Source organism: Bos taurus, chromosome 1, assembly GCF_002263795.3.
Source record: "Bos taurus isolate L1 Dominette 01449 registration number 42190680 breed Hereford chromosome 1, ARS-UCD2.0, whole genome shotgun sequence".
In the NCBI taxonomy this organism is placed as follows: domain Eukaryota; kingdom Metazoa; phylum Chordata; class Mammalia; order Artiodactyla; family Bovidae; genus Bos; species Bos taurus.
This window is the reverse complement of record NC_037328.1, coordinates 126323859-126349761: the sequence shown is the minus strand read 5'-3', so window position 1 is coordinate 126349761 and position 25903 is coordinate 126323859. Positions and strand designations below refer to the sequence as shown.

Below are 25903 nucleotides of genomic sequence, written 5' to 3'. Positions count from 1 at the left end.
CAATACACCACTTTAGCACATGTAGTGAATGTTCAATATATTTTCCTTCCTTTCCTCTTAGTAGCCTACTTTTGTTATTTTCTCTAAACTTTTATCAATTGCAATGTCAGTTTAGTCCTAAAAATGAAGAGAATGTCTTATAATTCTTTCTCTCTTTTCTATCAGCCTTTAAGAGTTTACGCCCAAGATTGCTTTAGTTGTCTGAACTCCAGACAACACTTCCGGTCTGGAATACATATGTTTTTGTAATGCTTTACCATGACTCCTCCGCGAATGCACAGTGCTTCTGGCCTTGAGCATTTATTTACCAAGACAACTTGAAATGGTAGTGGATAAATAAATGCTCACTTTTAAAATCTCTTTTACTTTCCAGGTATCAAAAGTTAAAATAATGATACAATTAGTTTAGAGCAATAGGAAGAAACAGAAAACACTGGTCTATAATAGTTATAGAAGTCAATGAAAATGCAAGTTTAGTGTCTTGTCTCATCAGGTCCAGCAGAAACTGGATATTATTTTAGTAAAATTTAAACTGTTGTTACACTATTGGTGTTTGAAACCTTAAAACATAATTGGGATTTTCCTAGATGAAAATAATGTAAAAATTCTCTAATTACTAGAAAAAATTTATACATATAACAAAATACCAGAATGTAATAGAGAAATAACTAAAAGATAAATTCAAGTCACATGCATCAAGCTGCTAATCATAGTATGGTTACATTTATGTCACTTTCAGGAAAGTTGAAATATTTAATTTGCACCTAGTTCAGTTCAGTTGCTCAGTCGTGTCTGACTCTTTGCGACCCTATGGACTGCAGCACGCCAGGCTTCCCCGTCCATCACCAACTCCCGAAGCTTGCTCAAACACATGTCCGTCGAGTCGGTGATGCCATCCAACCTTTACATCCTCTGTTGTCCCCTTCTCCTCCTGCCTTCAATCTTTCCCAGCCAACAGGGACTTTTCCAGTGAGTATCAGGTGGCCAAAGTACTGGAGCTTCAGCTTCAGCATCAGTCCTTCCAATGAATTTTCAGGACTGAATTCCTTTAGGATTGACTGGTAGGAAGTCCTTACAGTCCAAGGGACTCACAGGAGTCTTCTCTAACACCACCGTTCAAAAGCATCAAGTCATCAGTACTCAGCTTTCTTTATGGACTGACTCTCGCTTCCATTTATGCACCTTTTAATAACTCCCAAAACAAGGCAAGCATGAGTTCTAGGAGTAGTTTAACTTTGTTCTTTTTAAAAAGATTCTCATATCAGTTATGTATTATAAAATGACTGTGGCAGATACAACAGATGGATCCTTTTTGCAGACCTTTTATATAGACCAGAGGAGACAAAATTTCAGCAAGAAATTATGCTATGCTATGCTAAGTCACTTCAGTCGTGTGCGACTCTGTGTGACCCCATAGACAGCAGCCCACCAGGCTCCCCCGTCCCTGGGATTCTCCAGGCAAGAACACTGGAGTGGGTTGCCATTTCCTTCTCCAATACATGAAAGTGAAAAGTGAAAGTGAAGTCGCTCAGGCGTGTCCGACTCTCAGCAACCCCATGGACTGCAGCCTACCAGGCTCCTCCGTCCATGGGATTTTCCAGGCAAGAGTACTGGAGTGGGGTGCCATTGCCTTCTCCGAGCAAGAAATTATATGGCTATATAATTGAATAGAGAAGAATTAAAGCAGATTATGGGAAAGGCTTTAGATAATGGTATTGAAAACCACATGAAAATGCAAGGGACAGTCAACACAAAAACCAGAATCTTTTAAATTTTACAAGATTTGGATTTCTGTTCTGGGTGTGTAGGTTTACTCTATGTGTGACACTCAGTCTGAAGAAGACTGCAAGGATGACGCGATAGGAATGGGCCCCTGGTGCTCAGATGGTCAAATGTGATAGATTATCCTGGGGATCCCCCACAAGCCAAAGTTCAGATGGTGACCTGGACTTGTCCACGTCTTGGAAGTGATGAGACGTATAAACGTTTCCATTTTCAAGAGTCTAGTGATGAGAGGTAGGCAAGGCTATTCCATTGTCCCCTAACTTAGCTGAAAAACAAACAATAATATTTCTAGATGGCCCCTTAGGACAATCTGCAATGCTGGCGATTCCTAAAAGGTAGATATGGCAAAAGAGCCCCCATCTCTCTCTGTCCATACCAGAGCCCACATTCCCCTTATGGATGGGGTAAGCGCTGCTATGAAGGGGAAGCTCAAGGACCATACGTAATCTCAGGTTTAATAATACTGCCTCCAGGAGTTACTTCTTGAGGTGATCTTTGAGGTCTAGTGACTTACTATACTATGATGAACTGTGTCTTTTCGCACTCTGTATAGGGGCTATGTCCCTTATGTGTTTTCTGTAGGGACAATCTAAAATAACCCAGGAAGCCTATAAAATAGTTATAGCCCCTCATTGCTTGTTTTTATATTACCTCTAATCCCCTCTCCTCTTCATTGCTGTTTGGTGTGATGAAAATGTAGGTTTGTGTGCTCAGACACTTTCCTGTGTAAAGCCATACTCTGTACAGATTTAGAGATACCACACTGGGAAAGGTAGAGCTTTTCTATTTCTGTTTAAAGTGCTAATGTTACCCTAAAAGGTTGTTTTATTAATTTTGCACCAGTCCCCTTTGCATGAAGTCATAACTACAGATAGGACCACATAGGTTTACCTGTTACTTTTCTGAACACAGAAACTAATGGCTCAGTAATTTACAAACACCAAGTAAGGGACTCTAGATGAAGACATTTAGAAAGCAAATGGAGACTTTCTAGACAGGGGGAAAGGGAGCTTTGGTGGAAAGAGATTTTTTTTTTCTTCCCTAAAAAGATTGTCCTGGAGAAGGAAATGGCAACTTACTCTAGTATTCTTGCCTGGGAAATCCCATGGACACAGGAGCCTGGTGGGCTACAGTCCATGGGGTTGCAAAGAGTCAGACATGAATTAGTGACTGAACAACAAACAAAAAGATTGTTGTATCATAGGAACCATGGCATACAAAATATGTATGACCAGTTTGTGCCTGCCAGAATGGTTTAATATGCAATTCTTGATTCCTTTTTTGTCCTGAATCATCAGTGTCAACTTGTGTCTACTTTAGGAGAGAGCAAGGAAGAGAGGACATTTCGGAATTGGATGAATTCCTTGGGAGTCAACCCATATATTAATCATTTGTACAGGTAAATATTTTATGTGTTTTAGCTTTCTGGGCCAGAGTCCAACTTCTCTAGTTTCAAACTGTAGGTGTGTTTACATGAGAATATTTTGTAAAAATCTCAAAAATTTTAGCCAACATTTAGAGTTTCAGAATCCTGAGGATTGGCAATACAGTGGATTTTAATAGAAAAGTATTATTTGAAAAGATAATATTATGATGTTATTGTTATAATTTTTGATGATATAAATAATTTAGTAAAGATAATTCATCTTTTTTATAATTGCTAATCAGGAAAATAATAAATTATTTCAAGTTTAACAGATTAGAAGAACAGTAATATTAATTGCTCTTATTTTATCAGTGTTCATCATTATAATTCACATTCTATTTATTTTTGCCCCAAACTTTAATTATCCTATAATTTGTTCTGAATACTTTTTTCTAATTTGTAGAAATAACTTCGTTTCCCTTCATACTTGTTGTTTTATTCTTTTTTGTTTAAAAATGACAACACATTATTAACATTGATAGAATTAAGAAAATATTTTACTGAACCATTTCTTGTGCTCACCAGTAGTGCAAATAAGGTGTCTTTCTAGGTGTAGATGAGAGGAAACCATCCTTCTCCATTACAAGATCTACCTGAGCATGCCTAAAAATGCAAAAGAACTCAGCTCCAGCTAATTGTATATTTTTCTAATTAACTAAACCTATTAATAATTGACACACCAAGGAAACTTCTTAATGAACAATAACTGCTTTTATTTAAATATGAACTGAAGATTAATACCACAAAAGACCATGTTCACTGGATCAGATTTATGGTATAGTTATTTCTTGGTGTATATTCAAAATAGTCTTTAAAATCAGTATTGCCTGGTTGTGGTAACTAGCTTTGATGTGATAGACTTAAATTTCATAAAGTCTTTAATAGGAGTGTGTGAATTCCAACTGGATGACAAAAGACATATGTCTTTTAGACTGGAACTTCTCAGAGTAGTGGTGCAGTAAAGAACTCTAATACTGGAGGTAAAGAGGGATGCTAATTAAGCTTATTCTTCTAAAGGGATAGCAGTTTAATAAGACTGCAAACTCTGTTGCCTTCTTTATCTTTCTAAGTGTGATATCTCACTAAAAATCCTTGATTCAAAACCCTCAGGTGAAATATTACTTTTCTGAACCCACTAAATATTGCCACAATTAAAAGGCAGAAAATACATAATTCAGAGATTCTCAATTTTTCTCTTGTGATATACTTGTTACTTGAGGTAAATATATAATATGATACTGCTTTATCATTACTTTTGTACTTATAATAAATATAGAAATTTTCTTCTCAAAAAAAAAAGGTTAGATCTTTATGGACTCATTTGAAAGAATGTCTACAATATATAACTGAGAGAACATAATGATATAATAGGACTACTATAATCTCATTTTTATTTTAAAGTTGAGTATATACATATACGTATTTGAATTTTTAAAAAATCTAGAGGGATTAAAACCAAACTGTATACAACCTAGAGAGGAGGGTTAAGGTAGTGAGGAGACTTAGTTTTAATGTTAGTAATTTAAATATGGTTTTGGAGGGTTTTTCTTTGTTTTACAATAAACATGTATTTTCTTTTAAATTAATAAGGACATTTAAAACTAGGAGATTAGAATTTATTGAGACTTCATGGTAGCTTCATAAATGTCAGGAATACTAGAGTTCTCTGTGGTTGACAGTGGAGAATAATTGGCTAAATTTTTTAGCTAAAGATGATTATTTTTATTTAGTTCCTAAACTGCTAGCACAGGGTTTCCAGGTATAGGTAATTTTTGGAGGGGTAAGGGAAGTTCAGAAAATTCTCAAAAATCACCATCAAGATATAGAAAAACAAGAACCAGAGGTTTAGTTGGCACCAGAACTGTATGTCCATAAATTTGTGTCTGGGTCATATTCCTAAACCAACCCCTAAGTGATTAGCTCCCCACCCGTAGTATACCAAACCCAACCTAAACCAAAGCAAAAGAATCATTTAGATTGTTTTTAACTGAAAATTCTCTCCTTTCAAGTTATTAAATATATTTTAAGAATTACCAGCCCTAGAATTTTTCTATGACAGGTTGGTTCTAGAACACATCTGGAAACCGTTTCAACTCTCTGGGCCTCAGTTTCCCTATTTGCAAAACATGAGTATTAATACCATACTACATAGAAATAAGAATGAATTCCTTTAAAGTAAAAAAACAAAAACATTCATGAAATGAGATTTCAGAACCTATACAACTACTTCAGTGATTTACTTTTCATACAGCTTTCCCCATGTGCTGATAGATGACTTAGCTCTTGTTTACCTTCATCAAAAGAAGACGCTTCTTTTAAGACAGGAGGACTTTCTCTCTCCTTCACTCAGTGCAGGGCGCAGCCCCCTGCATGGCCATATGGTGTGTGCTCAGAGATGCAAAGTAACTTTAATATGAACCTTAGCAAAACAGAGCTCAATGAACAAGCTGTTGAGGGAGAAAACTCATGTAATTCAGCATGGAGCTAGCAATTTAAAAATCAGTCACTGTTGCTTTATGTCCTTACCATACAGAATTGAAAACAGATTCAATAGATGTACTCTGGGTGCCTCAGGAGAACATGTTTTTCTGAATCCCAAGTAGTAGTATTTTTACTTCAGTAACTCCTACTTTCTCCTAAATTCCTTCCTCTTAACCCTCACTGTTTGACATGAACAGCTTCCTACTGAGTAGCTATTGTGATTTTTAAAGTTTAAAAAATCATAATACATAAGTAATAGATGAACTCATTCTCATGGTACAAGCTTCAGGAAGTATGTAAGTATGTAGAACAACAACAAAAAAAACCATGATAATCCCATCTTACCATCCCATGTTCCTTTTTTTCCTGCCCAGAGGTAATGGCTATGAATAGAGGTATTTAAATACTACTAACTCTGAATATATTTTTAATCTTTTAGATTAAAAGATTAAAATGCATAAATGTAATTAAAATACATTTAATAATATCTTAAATAGAAATATTTAAAAATAATATTTTAAATACTTAAATATATGCCTCTTGCTTTTTTAAACTTAGTGTGTTGTATAAAGCTTTCATATTAGAACATAGGGATCTACCTTGTTCCATCTTATAATGGTCCAGGAGTCCAGGGTGAGGTTAACTTACTCAACAGCCCCTACTGTCAGGCATTTAAATTGTCTCTAAATTTATAAATACCATGGGAGTGAATATCCTTGTACATATATCTTTGTACACGTTTATGAAAAAAATTTGGACAGATTCCTAGATTACAAGTTCTGGGTCAAATGATCTATTCTGCCTGCCATTCTTTAAGCATTCAGTAGTCCTGTTGTATTTTTGTAGACAAAGCCCATCTCCAGTGTGCTTAGTAAAACCAGATCATACCGACATTTCCTCCTCCTTCATTTTCTTTTTCTCTTGTCTTAGTGACCTTGCAGATGCATTAGTCATCTTTCAGCTCTACGAAATGATCCGTGTGCCAGTTGACTGGAGCCATGTGAACAAACCTCCTTATCCTGCTCTTGGAGGGAACATGAAGAAGGTGAATGAAATAATGCCCGTGGATCTGTTGTTATTGTTCTCATATAAAACAGAGGACTTAAGAGTTTCATAAAGCTTAGTAAATGTAATCTGTCCCCACAGATTCATCCCAAATCATGTTATGCTTATTATCCTTAATACAGGTGAGCTTTTGTGTTTGGAAAGATGAAACTAGTCCTCCAAGTCAGACACTTTGTATAACTACAACTTTAACAAGTTGTTGAATTTAAGACGGAGAAGGCAATGGCACCCCACTCCAGTACTCTTGCCTGGAAAATCCCATGGACGGAGGAGTATGGGGTTGCTGAGGGTCGGACAGGACTGAGCGACTTCACTTTCACTTTTTACTTTCATGCATTGGAGAAGGAAATGGCAACCCACTCCAGTTTTCTTGCCTGGAGAATCCCAGGGATGGGGGAGCCTGGTGGGCTGCCGTCTATGGGGTCCCACAGAGTCAGACACGACTGAAGTGACTCAGCAGCAGCAGCAGCAGCAGAATTTAATATTCTTGGAGATGCATCATCCATGAATTCCTATTTTATAATTGCCAAAACTTGCCAGATATTTACTGGTTATTTGTTAATATTTTCAGTAGATATTAATTGATTACCTACAACCTGAATATACTGTACAATGCAGGATATAAAATAGAGCAAGTCATGGAGTTGGTCCTCAGGAAATCCTAAAGAAATTAGATAAGATATGTGTGTGTGCATGCTAAGTGGCTTCAGTTGTGTCCAACTCTTTGTGACCTCATGGACTGTAGCCTGCCAGGCTCCTCTGTCCATGGGATTCTCCAGGCAAGAATACTGCTGTGGTTTGCCCTGCCCTCCTCCAGGGGACCTTCCTGACCCCAGGATCGAATTCGCATCTCTCTCTTACATCTCCTGCACTGGCAAGCAGGTTCTTTACCACTAGTGCCACCTGTGAAGCTCAAGATATGTGTGCAAATAACTATGATACAATGCAATGTGGGCAAAAGTGAGTATTATGAGTTCTAAGGAAGCCTTTGACAGATCACAACAAACTGGAAAATTCTTGAAGAGATGGGAATACCAGACCACCTGACCTGCCTCCTGAGAAATCTGTATGCAGGTCAAGAAGCAACAGTTAGAACTGGATATGGAACAACAAACTGGTTCCAAATCGGGAAAGGAGTACATCAAGTCTGTATATTGTCATCCTGCTTCTTTAACTTATATGCACAGTACATAATGAGAAATGCTGGTCTGGATGAAGCACAAGCTGGAATCAAGATTTCAGGGAGAAATATCAATAACCTCAAATATGCAGATGACACCAACCTTATGGCAGAAAGTGAAGAGGAACTCAAAAGCCTCTTGATAAAAGTGAAAGAGGAGAGTTAAAAAAGTTGGCTTAAAGCTCAACATTCAGAAAACGAAGATCATGGCATCTGGTCCCATCACTTTATGGGAAATAGATGGGGAAACAGTGGAAACAGTGGCAGACTTTATTTTTTGGGGCTCCAAAATCACTGCAGATGGTGACTGCAGCCATGATATTAAAAGACGCTTACTCCTTGGAAGGAAAGTTATGACCAACCTAGATAGCATATTAAAAAGCAGAGACATTACTTTGCCAACAAAGGTTCGTCTAGTCAAGGCTATGGTTTTTCCAGTGGTCATGTATGGATGTGACAGTTGGACTGTGAAGAAAGCTGAGCGCCGAAGAACTGATGCTTTTGAACTGTGGTGTTGGAGAAGACTCTTGAGAGTCCCTTGGACTGCAAGGAGATCCAACCAGTCCATCCTAAAGGAGATCAGTCCTGGGTGTTCACTGGAAGGACTGATGCTAAAACTGAAACTCCAGTACTTTGGCCACCTCATGTGAAGAGTTGACTCATTGGAAAAGACTCTGATGCTGCGAGGGATTGGTAGCAGGAGATGAGATGGCTGGATGGCATCACTGACTTGATGGACGTGAGTCTGAGTGAACTCCGGGAGTTGGTGATGGACAGGGAGGCCTAGCGTGCTGCGATTCATGGGGTAACAAAGAGTCGGACATGACTGAGCGACTGAACTGAACTGAACTGTGAAGTTAGCCTGCAGTATCATGAGTTAGAAATTATCTCTAGTGAAATATAATCAATAGAACTATAACCATATTCCTGGATAGAAATCTAAATATTATAAAGACATTCAAATTCTTACAAATTGACTTACAGGTGGGAAATAATTCTAGTTAAAATTACAATAAATCTCCTTATGCATATGTGGGCATGTGTGTATATTGGGGGATGGGATTATAAAAGTGATTTTAAAGTTCAACAGGAATAAGAAACAAAAAATAAATAAATAAATAAAAAGGAATAAGAAACAGGCCCCAATCATCAAGAACATTTTCTAGGAATGTTGAGGGAGAAGCTGTTAGCAAACATAAAAATCTTATGATAAAGCTAAAGTAATTGAAATAGTTTAATATGCATACAAAAATCAAATGGATTACAGTAGCCTAAAAACCTATCCTAAAATATAAGAACTTAATATATAACAAATTGCTTACTGAATCCAGTAGGGAGAGAAAGGATTATCCAAAATATGATGCCGGAACAAGTGAGTAAATATTTTGTAGGGAAAAAAAGTACTTTTCACCATAAATCATCCACCCAAAAAAATCCAGTGGAATATAAGTGAAGACTTAAAGGCTTAAATGTAATAAATAAAACTTTAAGAAAATGGAAGTGAATTATAATTTACTCTTACAATGATAAATTACAAATAAATTATTGATATAGTAGATTACATACAAATTTAAAACTTCTTATGCAAAAATAAACACCAGAAACAAAACTTAAAAGTAAATAAAAATAATAAACTATGAAACATATTTGCAACAGAACAATAAATGGTTAATATCCTTAACATAAAAGTAGTTTATACAAATCAATTACGAAAATTGTAATAGCAAAATGGGAGAGTAAACAATATGTGTGAACAATTCACAGAAAAATAAATAATGATAGATAATATACACATGAAAAAATATTCACCCACAGTAAAGAAATGCAATTTAAGATGAGAAACAATTGGGAATTCCCTGGTGGTCCAATGGTTAGGGCCTGCTATGGCCTGAGTTCTATCCCTGGTTGGGAACTAAGATCCCACACGCAGCATGGTGTAACCAAAGAAAATAAAACGAAAGAAATGGATTGTACTACATCCAGTGTTAGAGGGAGTGTTCATCTGTATAAACTCTCTAAAACAGTTTGGTAATATATATCAATAATCTTCCAAAAGTCCTTTTAATTGACCTATAATTTCACTTATTATCTATCATTATTATTTATCTTTTTTTATATGTAATAATGTGTATATGTCAATCCCAATCTCCCAATTTATCCCTCCTCCCCTTACCCCTGGCAAAACTATATTTGTTTTGTACATCTGTGACTATTTCTGTTTTGTAGATAAGTTCATTTGTACTCTTTTTTTTAGATTCTTCGTACAAGTGATATCATATGATGTGTCTTTTTCTGTCTGACTTACTTCACTCAGTATGACACACACATACACAGACAGGTGTTCAAAATGGACTTCTTCCTCTTGATCTCTAGACTGTGTATTTATAGACTGTAAATTTTTTTTAAATCCTATTTTTGAAAGAAAGACAAGGAAGAAAGGCATCATAATATTAAAAGTAATTAAATGGGTAGTATAATTACAAGAGGTTTCTATATATTCACATTTTTCAGTATTTCTAGTGGTTGGACTATCTGTGTTTTATATTTTATTTGATATGCCTGTAATTATCATGGGAGTAAAATTCAGGAAATTTTGTTACCTAATTTCATATAAGTTTTTTAAATCAAAATTTCAGATGCAAAATGTAACAGGAAAACCAACTGAACCCTCATTCATTATACCTGGAGGTTTTTAATGTTAATTATATGATGTCACAAACTAATCATATGTAGAATGTTCCCTTTCAACAAATACTAGCTATTTATAGAATGAAACACAAGTCCTGAAATAAGTTCAAGATATTTAAAAAATAAAGAAGCAGTACTTTCATGACACAGTATCCAGGGACTTCTTTTATCAACTTTGGGCATTCATCACCGGATGTCACTTAGCTTCATTTGTGAAGTTGGTAAAACTGCACCACTTAAATAGCCTTTCTTCAGTGTTTCTTTGGTATTTCTTTTCCCTTGGAACTCTGTCTCCCATTATATAGTTTTTTTCATTTTCATATTATCTGATCTTCACTTTTGAAATGCTTGGTAATTGTTTCTTCCATTAATTCTGTGAGACTATATACTCTCCAGTTTTTTCATGCTTTGTGTTCTTCTTACCTTTCACAGGGTTTTAAACTTTTAGCCTGACAACTCTAGGCTCAGTTCCAAGGCTCAGTTCTTGGTCTAATGCTCTTAACGTTCTGTATTTATATTCTTAGGGAGCAGATCCTTTTTTAGAGTGTTAAGTACCACCATAAACATGGCTTACTTCTAGGAACCTAACTTCTTATTCTTTCTCTAGTTTGGTACCTCTCTTCATCTTAGAACTATTTTGCCCAACTTGGAATCAAATGTTGCCAAAAAGTAGAACTCATCTTTTCCCTTATGCTAGCATCCATTTCCATTTTCTCTTTCACTGCTCGTCACATCAGCATCTCGGCCCTCTAAACTATTAACCCCGAGCTCTTTTCTCACCATCGTTCTCATCAGGAATTGTACTCAAACTAGCCATAAAATAGATAGCCCTTTGTTGAAATACATTTTACATGAGTAATTATTACAATTTGTTCAAAAATTCTCCTGTTGCAATGACTGGCAGTGGAAAACTTGCTTTTTTAAAAAATCTTTTGCCCATACTTTGTAGCATGTGGGATCTTATTAATATTTCCCTGGCCAGGGATCAAACCCATGCCTCCTGCATGGAGGTCCCACTGGACCACTAGGGAAGTGCCCCAAATATGCTGGTTTTTCTCTCTTCTATCCACACTATTACATAAACAGAGCTCTGATGCTGTGTTCCATACATAGGAATCCATTTTTTCAGTTATGTGCATATTTCTATTTAGAAGCCTAAATCTGTAATCCTGGGAAAGAGAAAGAATTTTGTAACATTATCTCCATGCATTAAAAAAAAATGAATGCATATCAAAGATTTAACTCATTAAGGGAGCAAGGCAGATATTACAGCAGGTTCAGAGTATCTTCTTACATTTTTATTTGTAACACACTGACCTCTGGGAATTTGCATTCTGCTTTTTAAAGAACAGTACCCATTAATTTATACAAATTCTGTTATTGTGTAGTCCTTTTCTCACTTTTCCTGGAAACATTTTCTTCTTCTTAAAAAAAGGTATATCTTTGTTTCTCAGGTTTACTTGTTTTGTAATTAGGTCTTAACTAACTTGGGAAAGAAAATTAGGAGAAATCAGTCATACTGTTTTTCTTAACTAAATGTTTGAAAGTGGAAGTGTTAGTCAGTGATGTCCAATTCTTTGCGACCTCATGGACTACAGCATGCCAGCCTTCCCTGTCCTTCACTATCTTATGGAGTTTGCTCAAATTCATGTCTCCTGAGTCACTGATGCCATCCAAACATCTCATCCTTTGTTGCCCCTTTCTCCTCCTCCCCTCACTCTTTCACAGCATCAGGGTCTTTTCTATGAGTCAGCTCTTTGCATTATAGCTTCAGCATCAGTCCTTCCAATGAATATTCGGGATTGATTTCCTTTAGGATTGACTGGTTGGATCTCCTTGCAGTCCAAGGGACTTTCAAGAGTCTTCTCCAACACCATAGTTCAAAAGCATCAATTCTTTGGTGCTCAGCCTTCTTTATGGTCCAACTCTCACGTCTGTACGTGACTACTGGAAAAACCATAGCTTTGACTATATGGACCTTTGTAAAGTAATGTCTTTGCTTTTCAACACAGTGTCTAAGTTTGTCATTGCTTTTCTTCCAAGGAGCAAGTGTCTTTTAATTTCATGGTTGCAGTCACCATCTGCAGTGATTTTGGAGCCCAAGAAAATAAAGTCTGTTACTGTTTCCATTGTTTCCCTATCTATTTGCCATGAAGTGATAGGACCAGATGCCATGATCTTATGTTTTTTGACTGTTGAGTTTTAAGTCAGCATTTTCACTCTCCTCTTTCACCTTCATCAAGAGGCTCTTTAGTTCTTGTTTATTTTTTGCCATTTAGGGTGATGTCATCTGCATATCTGAGGTTATTGATATTTCTCCCTGCAATCTTGATTCCAGCGTGAGCTTCATCCAGCCCAGCATTTCACATGATGTACTCTGCATACAAGTTAAATAAGCAGGGTGACAATATACAGCCTTGATGTACTCCTTTCCCAATTTTGAACCAGTTTGTTGTTCCATGTCTGGTTCTAACTGTTGCTTCTTGACCTGCATACAGATTTCTCAGGAGGCAGGTAAGGTGATCTGGTATTCCCCTCTCTTAAAGAATTTTCCACGGTTTTTTGTGATCCTAACAGTCAAAGGATTTAGCATAGTCAATGAAGCAGAATCAGATGTTTCTCTGGAATTCTTTTGCTTTTTCGATGATCCAACAGATGTTGGCAATTTGATTTCTGGTTCCTCTGCCTTTTCTCAATCCAGCTTGTACTTCTGGAAGTTCTCAGTTCATGTATTGTTGAAGTCTCACTTGAAGGATTCTGAGCATTACCTTGCTAGCTTGTGAAATGAGCACAATTGTGTGGCAGTCTGAACATTCCTTGGCATTGCCCTTCCTTGGGATTGAGCATATATATGTGCATACACGTATGGGGCATATATATGTGTGTGTGTATATGTATATATATATGTATACACTCATTTGTGTGTGTATATGTATATGTATATACACACACAAATGAGTGTGTGTTCTGAGATAAGTATAATACTAGATGACTGGAAATAATGAACTTCTGTAGAGGCTAGGATAGACAAAAACTTTTTAATTGTACTTTTATCACTGGAAAGAAGTAGTTAGATAGTTTACTTGGTATTCATGCATCAGATTCTTACTATAGGGGACAGGGCTTCCCTGGTGGCTCAGATGGTAAAGAATCTGCCTGCAATGCAGGAGACCTGGGTTCGATCCCTGGCTTGGGAAAATCCCCTGGAGAAGGAAATGGCTATCCTCTCCTGTATTCCTGCCTGGGAAATCCAATGGACAAAGGAGCCTGGCAGGGTACAGTCCATGGGGTCATAAGAGTAAGACATGCCTTAGTGATTAAACCACTACCATGCATCCGATTCCTACTGTAGACAGGACACTGTGCTGAGTCCTGAGCTAGGGGTGGGGAGAATATGATACAGGTTTGTGCATTTTATAGTTTTTTTCCTTTAAAAGGAGCTTATGTATGATTGGCAAAAGAAAGTTCATAAAATGCTAAGTAGAAGATGGTGCATAAGCATTATAAGATAATCATGATTGGAAGTTCAACAAAGAAGCAAAGTTCAAAAAGAAGCAGATGATATAGTTAAGGTTAATCCTTTTTTGAAAATCATTGGCTAAAAGCTTAATTTTAAAGGATGGGTGAGATCTAGATATAAAATATTAGAGATGAAGTTAGATTCTTAAACAATTTCGCTGTTCACTAATTTTAAATGTAGACAAAAGAACACTGATTACCTCAACTGATGGAATACAGAAAACTAGGTTTTTAGTTTCAGATTTACCACTAATTCACTGTATCATCTTGGACAGTCAAGACTTTTAAGAGTAAGAGAGGATCTTTAAACTTTTCAGTCAGTTGTTTCCTTACCTGGTTAACCCCTTGGTGATCTGATATTTTCAGCTATAAAATGGAATAGTTATTTCCTAATTTCACTGGTTACTAGGATATGAAATTGTTATAAATTTTCAGTGTCATCACAAGTATTTTTCAGATGACTGAACTAAGCTGGCCTATTCAAGAAATACATTAAAAAATTTGTCGTGATACCTAAACTTTTATTTACTATTTACAGATTGAAAACTGTAACTATGCAGTGGAACTTGGGAAGAATAAGGCCAAATTCTCCTTGGTTGGCATTGCTGGGCAGGACTTAAATGAAGGAAATTCAACACTCACTCTGGCATTGGTGTGGCAGCTGATGAGAAGGTAAAGACTGACTTGTTTGTGGCATCACTATCAGTTTCCTTCAACAAGTCATTTGAAGGAAAATTTTAGCTACTTTTGTAGAATAGCAAACACAGAAGAAATATACAATGCAAAATATATTGTTAATGATTTGTTGTTGACAATAAATTTTTTATGTTTACTTTGTTTTGAAAGTGACTCAATCTCTAGAAACACAATTATTCTTATTTAATGACTCTGAAAAACTGCTTAGTAAAGACTTGTTTTAATTTTTTAATATACTAGATAGTATTTTTTGTTTCTGATTACTGAACTCTGTTTGGAATCTACTAAGTGCAAATACGAGAGTAAAATTAGAAATATTTATTAGAATTGAAATATTTCTTAAATATTCATCTAAATATTGATATAAATGATATAAGAGTAAATTTCACCACTTTCAGCCTTAAATATGTATCTTTTCTGTTACAGGTACACACTGAATGTGTTATCGGATCTTGGAGAGGGTGAAAAAGTAAATGATGCAATTATCATTGAATGGGTCAATCAGACTCTTAAAAGTGCAAACAAAAATACTTTCATTTCCAGCTTTAAGGTAATCAAAAGCTATTTTAAAATTTGGGAGGGGTAAGAAATTACGTTTAGGAAAGAATTTTTATTGGGGATTACACTGACTTAGGTTTTGTTAAAACACCCAGTTGATGAGCTTAGGCATACTGATTATTTGGGATGTGTAAACCAGAAATATTTAATTTGAATTCATATATTTTGACTGGTTATCCTATTGAATATAAATGCAGGTTAATATTATGGGACTCTAGTCATATAATGTTCAAGAAGAAATTGAGCCAAAAATCCAATTGTCAAAGGAAAGAGAAAGATAAATAGCTATTGTTTATATAGGACTATAATGTTTTGTGCTCCTTAGCAGCAGTCTCAGAATTGTATTGACATCATTTCCAAGGCATAACAGAGCCAGCCAAACCGATTCAAGTGGGAATTGAGAAAACTGGTAGGAAAAAAAAAATCAAATCCTGTCATCTGGCTTCATAATGGCACTTACCACTCACTTCCGAGCATTTGTGGATCATTTGTAAAGCACTCAGAATGTAGCCTGCACATACATACTGACTAATTTTCATGCATTTCCACTGTGTTTTGCTTTTGCATGTAAGCTGATAGTAGCTACAAATAAGCATGTCTGCTTGTTCACATCCATTCAGTGAGCCTTGTGTTTGTGATTTTATTATATGTGAAAATTTAGCCTTCAATTTGTATTTGTTTTAGTGACTGAAGAGTGCAAACAGATGAAACCCTAAACTCGCCCCAAAGTTATCTACTCATTTTTACTTTCTTCTTTGTCTTTGCTATATGTGTTTGACAATATGGTAGAGCAGAAGAAATGTCAGAAATTGATAAATTCAATCTTCTTTTCTTTACCAAAAACTGAGCTGGATGTTGGCAGAGATGTCACAAAGTCCTAGTTCAACAGTGTTTCTTTCTTTTCCATCTTGTAAGGAACTAATTACATTTGAGTTTTTATTGTTGCTGATATAAAAAGAAAAGAATTTTTAGGCCATGATTTGTCTTTATATAAAACACAACTTAAAATGTAAGGCAGGAAGGGGGATATATAAAACTCTCTAATTGACAGATACTCTTTAAAATTGTTATACTGAAATTAAATTCATTTGTACATTAGTTTGTGAAAAATAATAAGCATATAGATCATTAAATATAATAGATAATATCTAGAAACAAATTAATAAAACATTTTTGAGGTCTTAGCTATTAAGTAACATTTTTAGGTAAAGAAAGGATGTAAGAAATTATTTCAGCTCTCAGAGTATTTGCCATTTATTTGAGAGAGAAGATTGGTATAACTGAGGAAGTAATACTACTACAGGGTAAACGTTAAAATCCAAAGATATAATACAACTAATATTATGGGAAAATTTAACGAATTTCCAAATGAATGGTCAGTTGAAGGGTAGATGGAGAAAGCTGGATTTTATTTGAGCATCAGAGATAGAGGCAGGATTTGAATGCATGGAGAACAAGGCTTCCCAGGTGGTGCGGTGGTGAAGAATCTGCCTGCAAAGAGTTGGATGTGACCCAGCACACAGGCACCAAAGAACAAAAGGGTAATAATAAGCTAGAAGAGGGTCCACCTTGAATAAAGGTAAGTCTCAGAAGTTTAGAAGTAGTTTGGATAGACAGAATGGTTCCTAAGGGATGTGGTGCAAGATATAGGCTGGGCCAAGACTGTGGAGGTGTTGCAGGAAGGGGTCTAGATAGAGCCCGAGAATGGGCTCTTGTCTAACACTTGTAAATGAATTGTCTGAGGAGACACATGTGCTGACAAAGCAAGAGATCTTATTGGGAAGGAGCGCCTGGGCGGAGAGTGTCAGGGTAAGGGAAACCAGGAGGACTGCTCTGCCACGTGGCTCTTAGTCTCAGGTTTTATGGTAATTGGGTTAGTTTCTGGATTGTCTTTGGCCAATCATTCTGACTTAGGGTCTTTCCTGGTGGTGCACCCAGCATTCAGCCAAGATGGATTCCAGAGAGGAGGATTCTGGGAGGTTGGTAGGACACGTGCCATCTCCTTTTGACCTTTCCCAAATGCTTTTGGTTGGTGGTGGCTTGTTAGTTCCATGTTCATTACCAGGACCTCCTGACATAAAATAACTCATGCAAACGGTTATTGTGGTGCCTGGCCAGGGTGGGCAGTTTCAGTCAATGTTTCCCCTAATAGAGAAATCTGGCTTTAAAGAGGATATTGATAAGGCAAGTAATGTAAGCAAAGTATTTTAGAAATACTGTTGTGAAGGTAGGGAGTATGATAGGAGGAAGAGTCGTGTTAAGTGCAAGGAAGCTATTGAGGCAGAACTCAAGGTAATACAGATCCTGGGTAGGGGTGGGAAATGGGCACTGGGATCTGTAAGAATGGATGTGTGTCTGTGTGTGTGTTAATCAGTTGTGTCCAACTTTTTGTGACACCATGGACTGTAGCCCACCAGGCTCCTCTATCCATGGAATTCTCCAGACAAGAATACTGGAGTGAGTAGCCATTCCCTTCTCCAGGGGATCTTCCCGAACTAGGGATCTAATCACCATCTCCTGCACTGCAGGCAGATTCTTTTCTATCTAAGCCACCAGGGAAGCCCAAGAATGGATAGTTACTTGCAAAAAAATAGGTAGGATTTGGCTTCTTAACTTAGGGATGCACAGGAAGGAGAGGAGTTATTTAAATGGACAAGTTATTTAACTTATCTAATACTCTTTTGCTTATAAAGTTGAGAGAATTGAAAGAAACAATGTGTTAGTATAGTGATACATAGGAATCAGTCAATGGTAATTATGATTATTGTTATTGGCTGACATACCACCTCCTTATCTTCTTGGTGAGAAAAAAAAAACTGGGTATTTGGGGCCTGGGTAGTAAAAAGTGGGGATGTCTGAGATACAGCTGCTTTCTAAACAGGCAGTGAATTTAACAATCATTTTTCAACTTACTGAATTTGAGGTAATTTTCAGGAAATTAGTTGGATTAAAAGAAATATTAAAACTAGAATTACAACTTGGTGATCAGTTGAACAGAAGAGATAGTTGAAAAATGGGGGCTTCCCTGATGGATCAGAGGGTAAAGAATCCATCTGCAATGAAGCAGGCACAGGAGACCCGGATTCAATTCCTGGGTTGGGAAGATTCCCAGGAGGAAATGGCAACCCACTCTAGTATTTGTGCCTGAAAAATCCTATGGATAGAGGAGCCCCAGGCTACAGTCTAAAGGGTCACAAAGAGTCGGACATGACTGAGTGACTAACACATACACAGACACACACACACACACAAACCATTTAAGGGGGATGGCTTAAGAGAAAAGCAGACTTGAGACTATGGGTTTACTAGAACTGAGGTGGAAAAAACATATTGCAAAAGTGCTTGGCATTTACATATGTTTGATAATAAAACCTTTAGACAGAATATAAATAATTAAGAAATACAGCAGTGAATGCTAAAAAATATCTGGGCTAGGGAGGTTTCTTCCAGTTTGGTATGTTATATTTGAAAGCTATAGTAAGTGGTACTAGTAAGAACCTATTAATCAAGGCAGTGCTGTACCCAGAAATTTTAGAAAAGACAAATTTACCCCTTTTAGTAGCAATGTTACTTTTCCTCACCAAGAAGATAAGGAGGTGGTATGTCAGTCAATAATGATAATCATAATTACCATTGACTGATTCCTATGTGTCACTATACGAACACATTGTTTCTTTTAATTCTCTTTTAATTCTATTAATTTGCTTTTAATTCTATAAGCAAAAAGTTTTAGAAAAGTTAAATAACTTGTCCACTGTCATTGAATGTTAAGCAGAATAGCTGGATTTCACATCCAGATCTAACTGCAGGTTGAAAGCTAAGCTATGGTGTTGTTAGCCCTGGGTTTGACATAGGCTTAGCTACTTATTAGCTGTGTGACATACTGCTCATTAATTCTGTAAATATTCAAAGCTTCTTCAGTTCAGTCGCTCAGTCGTGTCTGACTCTTTGCAACCCCATGAATTGCAGCACGCCAGGCCTCCCTGTCCATCACCAATTCCTGGAGTTCACCCAAACTCTTGTCCATCGTGTCGGTGATGCCATCCACCCATCTCATCCTCTGTTGTCCCCTTCTCCTCCTGCCCCCAATCCCTCCCAGCATCAGAGTCTTTTCCAATGAGTCAACTCTTTGCATGAGGTGGCTAAAGTATTGGAGTTTCAGCTTTAGCATTATTCCTTCCAAAGAACACCCAGGACTGATCTCTTTTAGAATGGACTGATTGGCTCTCCTTGAAGTCCAAGGGACTCTCAAGAGTCTTCTCCAACACCACAGTTCAAAAGCATCAATTCTTGTGTATCAAATTAAGAAATGTGTATCAAATTAACAAATTAATAATTTTCACTATCTTGAAAATCAAGCCAAACTCTAGACAAGTTGTCTATAAGATTCTGGCATTCTTTTTGCTTAAGTAATTTCTATGTGATTAACTTAAAGAAAGTGAAAGAAAAATGATGAAAATGTATTTATATACTAAACTAAGGGAGATATGCAGATAACACCACCCTTATGGCAGAAAGTGAAGAGGAACTCAAAAGCCTCTTGATGAAAGTGAAAGAGGAGAGTTAAAAAAGTTGGCTTAAAGCTCAACATTCAGAAAACTAAGATCATGGCATCTGGTCCCATCACTTCATGGGAAATAGATGGGGAAACGGTGGAAACGGTGGCAGACTTTATTTTTTGGGGCTCCAAAATCACTGCAGATGGTGATTGCAGCCATGAAATTAAAAGACACTCCTTGGAAGCAAAGTTATGACCAACCTAGACAGCATATTAAAAAGCAGAGACATTACCTTGCCAACAAAGGTCCGTCTAGTCAAGGCTATGGTTTTTCCAGTAGTCATGTATGGATGTGACAGTTGGACTGTGAAGAAGGTTGAGCGCCGAAGAATTGATGCTTTTGAACTGTGGTGGTGGAGAAGACTCTTGAGAGTCCCTTGGACTGCAAGGAGATCCAACCAGTCTATTCTAAAGGAGATCAGTCCTGGGTGTTCTTTGGAAGGAATGATGCTAAAACTGAAACTCCAGTACTTTGGCCACCTCATGTGAAGAGTTGACTCATTGGAAAAGACTCTGATGCTGGGAGGGATTGGAGGCAGGAGAAGGGGACTACAGAGGATGAGATGGGTGGATGGCATCACTGACTCGATGGACAAGAGTTTGGGTGAACTCCAGGAGTTGGTGATGGACAGGGAGGCCTGGCGTGCTGCGATTCATGGGATCGCAAAGAGTCGGACACAACTGAGTGACTAAACTGACTGGACTGAACTGAAGGGTTTTACCATAACCCCTGCTCCTTTTGCAGTAAAATGTCTTTCGCTGATCATATGCAAATCAGAGGAGTTGGAGGATAGGTCTGTTGGTTTTTTCTGGAAACAGGAAGATAAGGGATCCAATATAATCTTTAGAAACAAATTTTTCATTCAACTTAGTAAGTTTTTCACAAGATGAATCATAAGGAAATAGGTGAGAAAATCCTTGTTTCCTAAATCTAAGTTAAGAAATATCTAAAATACCACAAAAAGGTATAAAGTTTCAGCTATAAGATGAATTGAGGGGAGGAGGGGAAGGGGGAGACAGAGGATGAGATGGTTGGATGGCATCTCAATGGACATTATTTTGAGCAGCCTCCAGGATAGGCCTGGCATGCTGCAGTCCACGGGGGTCTCAAAAAGTTGGACACAACTGAGCAACTGAATAACAATAAAAAGACGAATACGGTCCAAAGACCTAATGTATAACATGGTAACTATAGTTAACACTATTTTAATATAACTGAGATTGGCTGAGAGAGTAGAACTTATTTGTTTTCACACACACAATATATATACAGAAGTGAGTGACAAATGTATTAACTAGATGGGAGGAATCTTTTCACAATGTGTAGGTATACCAAATAATCAAGATGTACATTTTAAGTACCTTAGAATTTTGTCAATTTTAACTCAATAAAGCTGAAAAAAGAACAATTTTCCCCAAACTTAAAAAACTCTCCTAAGTATGTAAATAATCAAAATATAACAAAATTAAGCCACATGTCTGTTTTTGAACCACCATAGAAATATTATATGAAAGTAAGCACATAGAAAATTTTAGTTTATTATAGAATGACATGCATGTTAAGCTTTTAGAAAGTGTAATATGTAATTAGATTCTTGTAGGAAGCTTATTAAAAATGTAGATTCCTTGCCCCATCCACAAATAACCTCTCGTTACTCTAAGTGCAGGGATTAATTTGTACTTTTAATAAGCATCTTAGGCGACTTTCATGTAGGTGGTCTGCAGACTGTACATTAAGAAAACATGTGTGAGATTTTTTTCGGAAATAGAAAAGATGCCCCTAAAACAGAAGCTGGATTACTAGCATCATAAAGGACCCTAAAGTGTGTGTTAGTCACTCAGTCGTGTCCGACTCTTTGTGACCCATGGCCTATAGCCCACCAGACTCTTCTATCTTCTTCACTCCAAAAAACCCATTTCATAAAATGAACATTCTAGAAAATGAAGAATATACTTTTTTAAAAATAAATGTAGCAGTTCATAGATCCCAGCCCTCAAAAAGAACTCTGCATTCTTCACATAGCTTCAAATTGTTTTATCAGTTATTAAGAACCACATTTGGCCAGGAACTCTACTAGATGTTTTCATTTAATATTCCCAAGAATCCTGTGATATTTCCATTGTAGTGATTAGGAAAACAGTGCTTTTGGCTTCAAGTAAGAAGGCAATGGCACTCCACTCCAGTACTCTTGCCTGGAGAATCCCAGGGACGGGGGAGCCTGGTGGGCTGCCGTCTATGGGGTCGCACAGAGTCGGACACGACTGAAGTGACTTAGCAGCAGTAGCAGCAGCAAGAGATACTCAACTTAAGATGAGTTAAACCAAAAGGAAAGGTACAGAAAAATAGCAGAGATCCTGAAGTAGGGCAGACGTCAGGATTGGCTGCACCAGTAATTGAAGAATGTCTTTCAGGTCTTTATCATCTCTGCTTTGCCATCCAAAGGGCCAGCTTCCTTCTAAAGCTGGTTTTCCTCTTATCTTCGGATAGCTGCTTGTTGTGACAAACATTTCATCCTCTCATTTACATTCAGGAAGGGGTGTTGCTAGCTTTCCATAGCTCTTCTTGAATATAAAAATTAAGCCCAGATAAATCACTATAGCAATCAGATGGGATTCCTCTCATTAACTCTTTGACTATTTTTCCAATCTTTTTCATTCTTGTCTGCCTAATGAGTCTTTTAGACATTTTCTTCCTAAATTTCTGCCCCCACCAAAAATTTAATGCCATAGATATTAGTGTATCTGTTATTTACAGTATGCTCTATACATAAAAAGAGTAAGTTTACCACCTCACCCACAGAATAAATGGTCTACACTAATTCAGGGTCACCCTTGGAGCTGTGGTGGGGTTAGTTTTCATTGAAGCACACATCCATGTGTGGGAGGTATGCATTCAGAGTAAAAATGTGGCTTCTGTCAGGATGGGGAAAGTAGTGAGGAATGAGTGGGCTCTGGTGCAAGCAACAGGTGCCACTATTCATGCTGAGAGACAGAACAAATAATTTGTTCAAGTACTGATAAATGGTAAAATCAATTCAGACCATGATTTCTGACTTCAATAGCAAAGTTCTATGCATTAGAATTTTGTTGTTCATTTTTAGTTGCTTTGACAGTAACATCAAAACTGAAGAATCCTGGGCATTAGAGTTGGACAGCTATATGTTCAAATACTGGTTCTGTACGGACTGGTTGTGGAATAGGTCTTTTGAGCTCTCTGACCTTCATGTTCTTCATCTTAAAAGAGAGATTCTAATTTATTACCAGACTGTTAGGATTAAACAAAAACATGTAAAGCAACAAGAATAATGCCTTTGTAAATATTAGTTCCTTTTCATTATTATTTTTTTTTCTGAAAAATATTAAGTGAAGTCTTAGGAATCCATGGTCTAAGATAAAGAATACTGCTAGAATTTGCAAAACTGTTCATTTAAATTTCATCTATTCCCTTTTGAAAGTTGTTTGTTTTTTATAGAATGGATACTGTAGTTAGCATACTTAAGGAACTGTCATATCCCCAAACTTTATTACAGGTATGGTGACCATTCTCTATGCTGTAAGCTCAGCAAGGATAAAAGGAAAAGCATATTTTAAATGGTTTGTGATATGTGTTGGTTGCAGAATAGCTGAATGTTAAGTATAATGAAAATTTTTGAATTGCTTTTACTTATATGGTTATGACCTTCCAGTCTAACATGCACCAAAGATGTTTATGAATGTTCATCTTTATTTTCTAGGACAAATCAATTAGCACTAGCTTACCTGTCTTAGATTTAATAGATGCCATTGCACCAAATGCAGTTCGTCAAGAAATGATTAAGAGAGAAGACCTTTCTGATGAGGACAAGCTGAACAATGCTAAGTAAGCCTTATGGTTTATATTAGAACATAGTGGCTCTTTCATTCTTAATCCTTATATGTGAAGTATTATGTCCTAAAAATTGACGTTTTAAAATACAACTTATATGGGGAATATGATTTAAAGACTCAGAAACTTAACTTTATCGTAAAGTTAATTGTGTCAAAATGTTTCATTCTTTTGTTAACATATATTAAGTGAAAACAAATACCAAGATATTTGTCTTGTCTTTTCAAGATACGCCATTTCTGTTGCTCGAAAGATCGGTGCCCGGATATATGCCTTACCTGATGACCTTGTGGAAGTGAAACCAAAGATGGTTATGACAGTGTTTGCATGCTTAATGGGAAAAGGACTGAACAAAATAAAATAATGAAGCATTTAATATGATTTTCTGCCACATTAAACACATGGAATGTCTCACAGTTTACAGAATTCTGAAATGTAGTAGGTATAAAACCAGAGATTATTTGTATGCTCAAAATAGTTGTAGAAATCATTAATGATTTTAATAGCCTGTTCATACTAGTTAGGATTTGTTGGTCTTTTTGGATAACACAATTAAATTTACCAGTTGATACTGATAATAGAATATGTTTATTTTCAAGATGATACTTTATGATTATTTTCATTTCCTTGAAGTCTCCTTAAAACAAGACTAATTCATTCTTTTTCATGGTTCGAAATGATCAATACAAAAATTTTTCTGCAAGCCCTGATGTGAAGTATGTTTTGATTTTGTGTGTGTGTTGATTTTGATCATAAATGTATTCAGAGTCAAAATCCAGCTTAATCCTTTTATTTTTTTCCTCCAGCTATGTAAAGTGGTCCAAAACTTTAGCTTTTCTGTAAATTTCTATAGTGTCTAAAATTTTTAAGCGACAAGTATTGTTAACACTAAACTTTTTTTATATAAGGACTAACTCATGAATAAACTTCAAAGTTCATTCTCTTATATAAGTATTAATAGCAGGAGATTTTTACTTAACACTTAATTTTAACTACATGATACTTTATATATACTGCATGACATGCAGATATATATATATATATATATAGGTAAGATGTTATTAGAGAAATATGTGTGTGTACGTATATATATTTTGCACCTGAATTACCCAGGTTTTCTTAACTAGTATGTATACAGACAGCCCTCCATATCTGATGCGTGCATATCAGATGGTCCCACATCCATAGATTCCCACAACTGCAGATCAAAGATATTTGGGGAAAAAAAAAGAATTCCAGGAAGTTAGGAAAAGCAAAACTTAAATTTGCCAAGTGCCAGCAATAATTTCCATTGCATTTTCATTGTATTTACAACTATTTACACAGTATTTACATTGTATATTAGGTATAAGTAATCTAGAGATGATTTAAAGTACATGGGAGAATATGTGTAGGTTATATACAAATACTGTTTCATATTAAGGATGTGAGCATCTGTGGATTTTGGTATCCTTGTGGTGGGTGGGTGGGGGGCTGGTTCCTGGAACCAACCCTCTGGATACTGAAGGAAGACTGTATTGGTCGGTTAGCCAACCGTGAAATAATTATTGTGTCCCCACTAGCTGTGTAACACTTTTCAGTTTGTAGCTATCTGGTACATGAAGACTTCTTTTAGAAATATTCATTTTGGGTATGCATATAGTTACTTTTCAACTGCTTTCAAATGTTTATAGCGACTGTGGCTACAGCTCTCAAGACATGTTGATGCTGTGTTGTTAGCTTCATGTTACACATGCTAATTTTTGATACTCTAGCCCTAAATAATTTAGAATATGCCTGTTAAATATCTTTAGAAGAAAGTAACACAAAGCTAATATTCAGCATATTTTCACATTTTCCCAGTTTCCTTCAAATTGGCAATGTTTGATTAATATTTATGTCACTTGGGAGTAGCAATGCTTCAGATGTATTTTTGTCTGAATTTTTGGCAATAGACCGATTCTGCTCCTAACAGGTGAATCCAGAAGTCTAGTTCCTTCATCTTCCACTGTTTGTGCCAGTGAGCAGTACTGCTGTACTACAAAAAATGCTGTCATTCTATCTCACTGTGAATGAGTAGTCTAAATCCCCCATCTACCATGG

The 25903-nt window shown here is 36.5% G+C and overlaps 1 protein-coding gene across 3 annotated transcripts in view; it reads left to right on the top strand.

Annotated features, from left to right (window-relative positions):
* PLS1 (plastin 1) overlaps window positions 1-25033 on the top strand; it is a 128203-nt gene extending 103170 nt beyond the window's left edge. For 2 of the 3 annotated variants that reach the window (XM_010801556.4, XM_059886715.1), the window contains 6 exons: window positions 3106-3184; window positions 6623-6737; window positions 14683-14816; window positions 15267-15390; window positions 23691-23815; window positions 24050-25033. In XM_010801556.4, coding sequence (XP_010799858.1) covers window positions 3106-3184; window positions 6623-6737; window positions 14683-14816; window positions 15267-15390; window positions 23691-23815; window positions 24050-24185 — 713 coding nt within the window. In that variant the 3' untranslated portion in view covers window positions 24186-25033. 3 annotated transcript variants of the gene reach the window in all.
* Window positions 25034-25903: the final 870 nt, after the last annotated feature.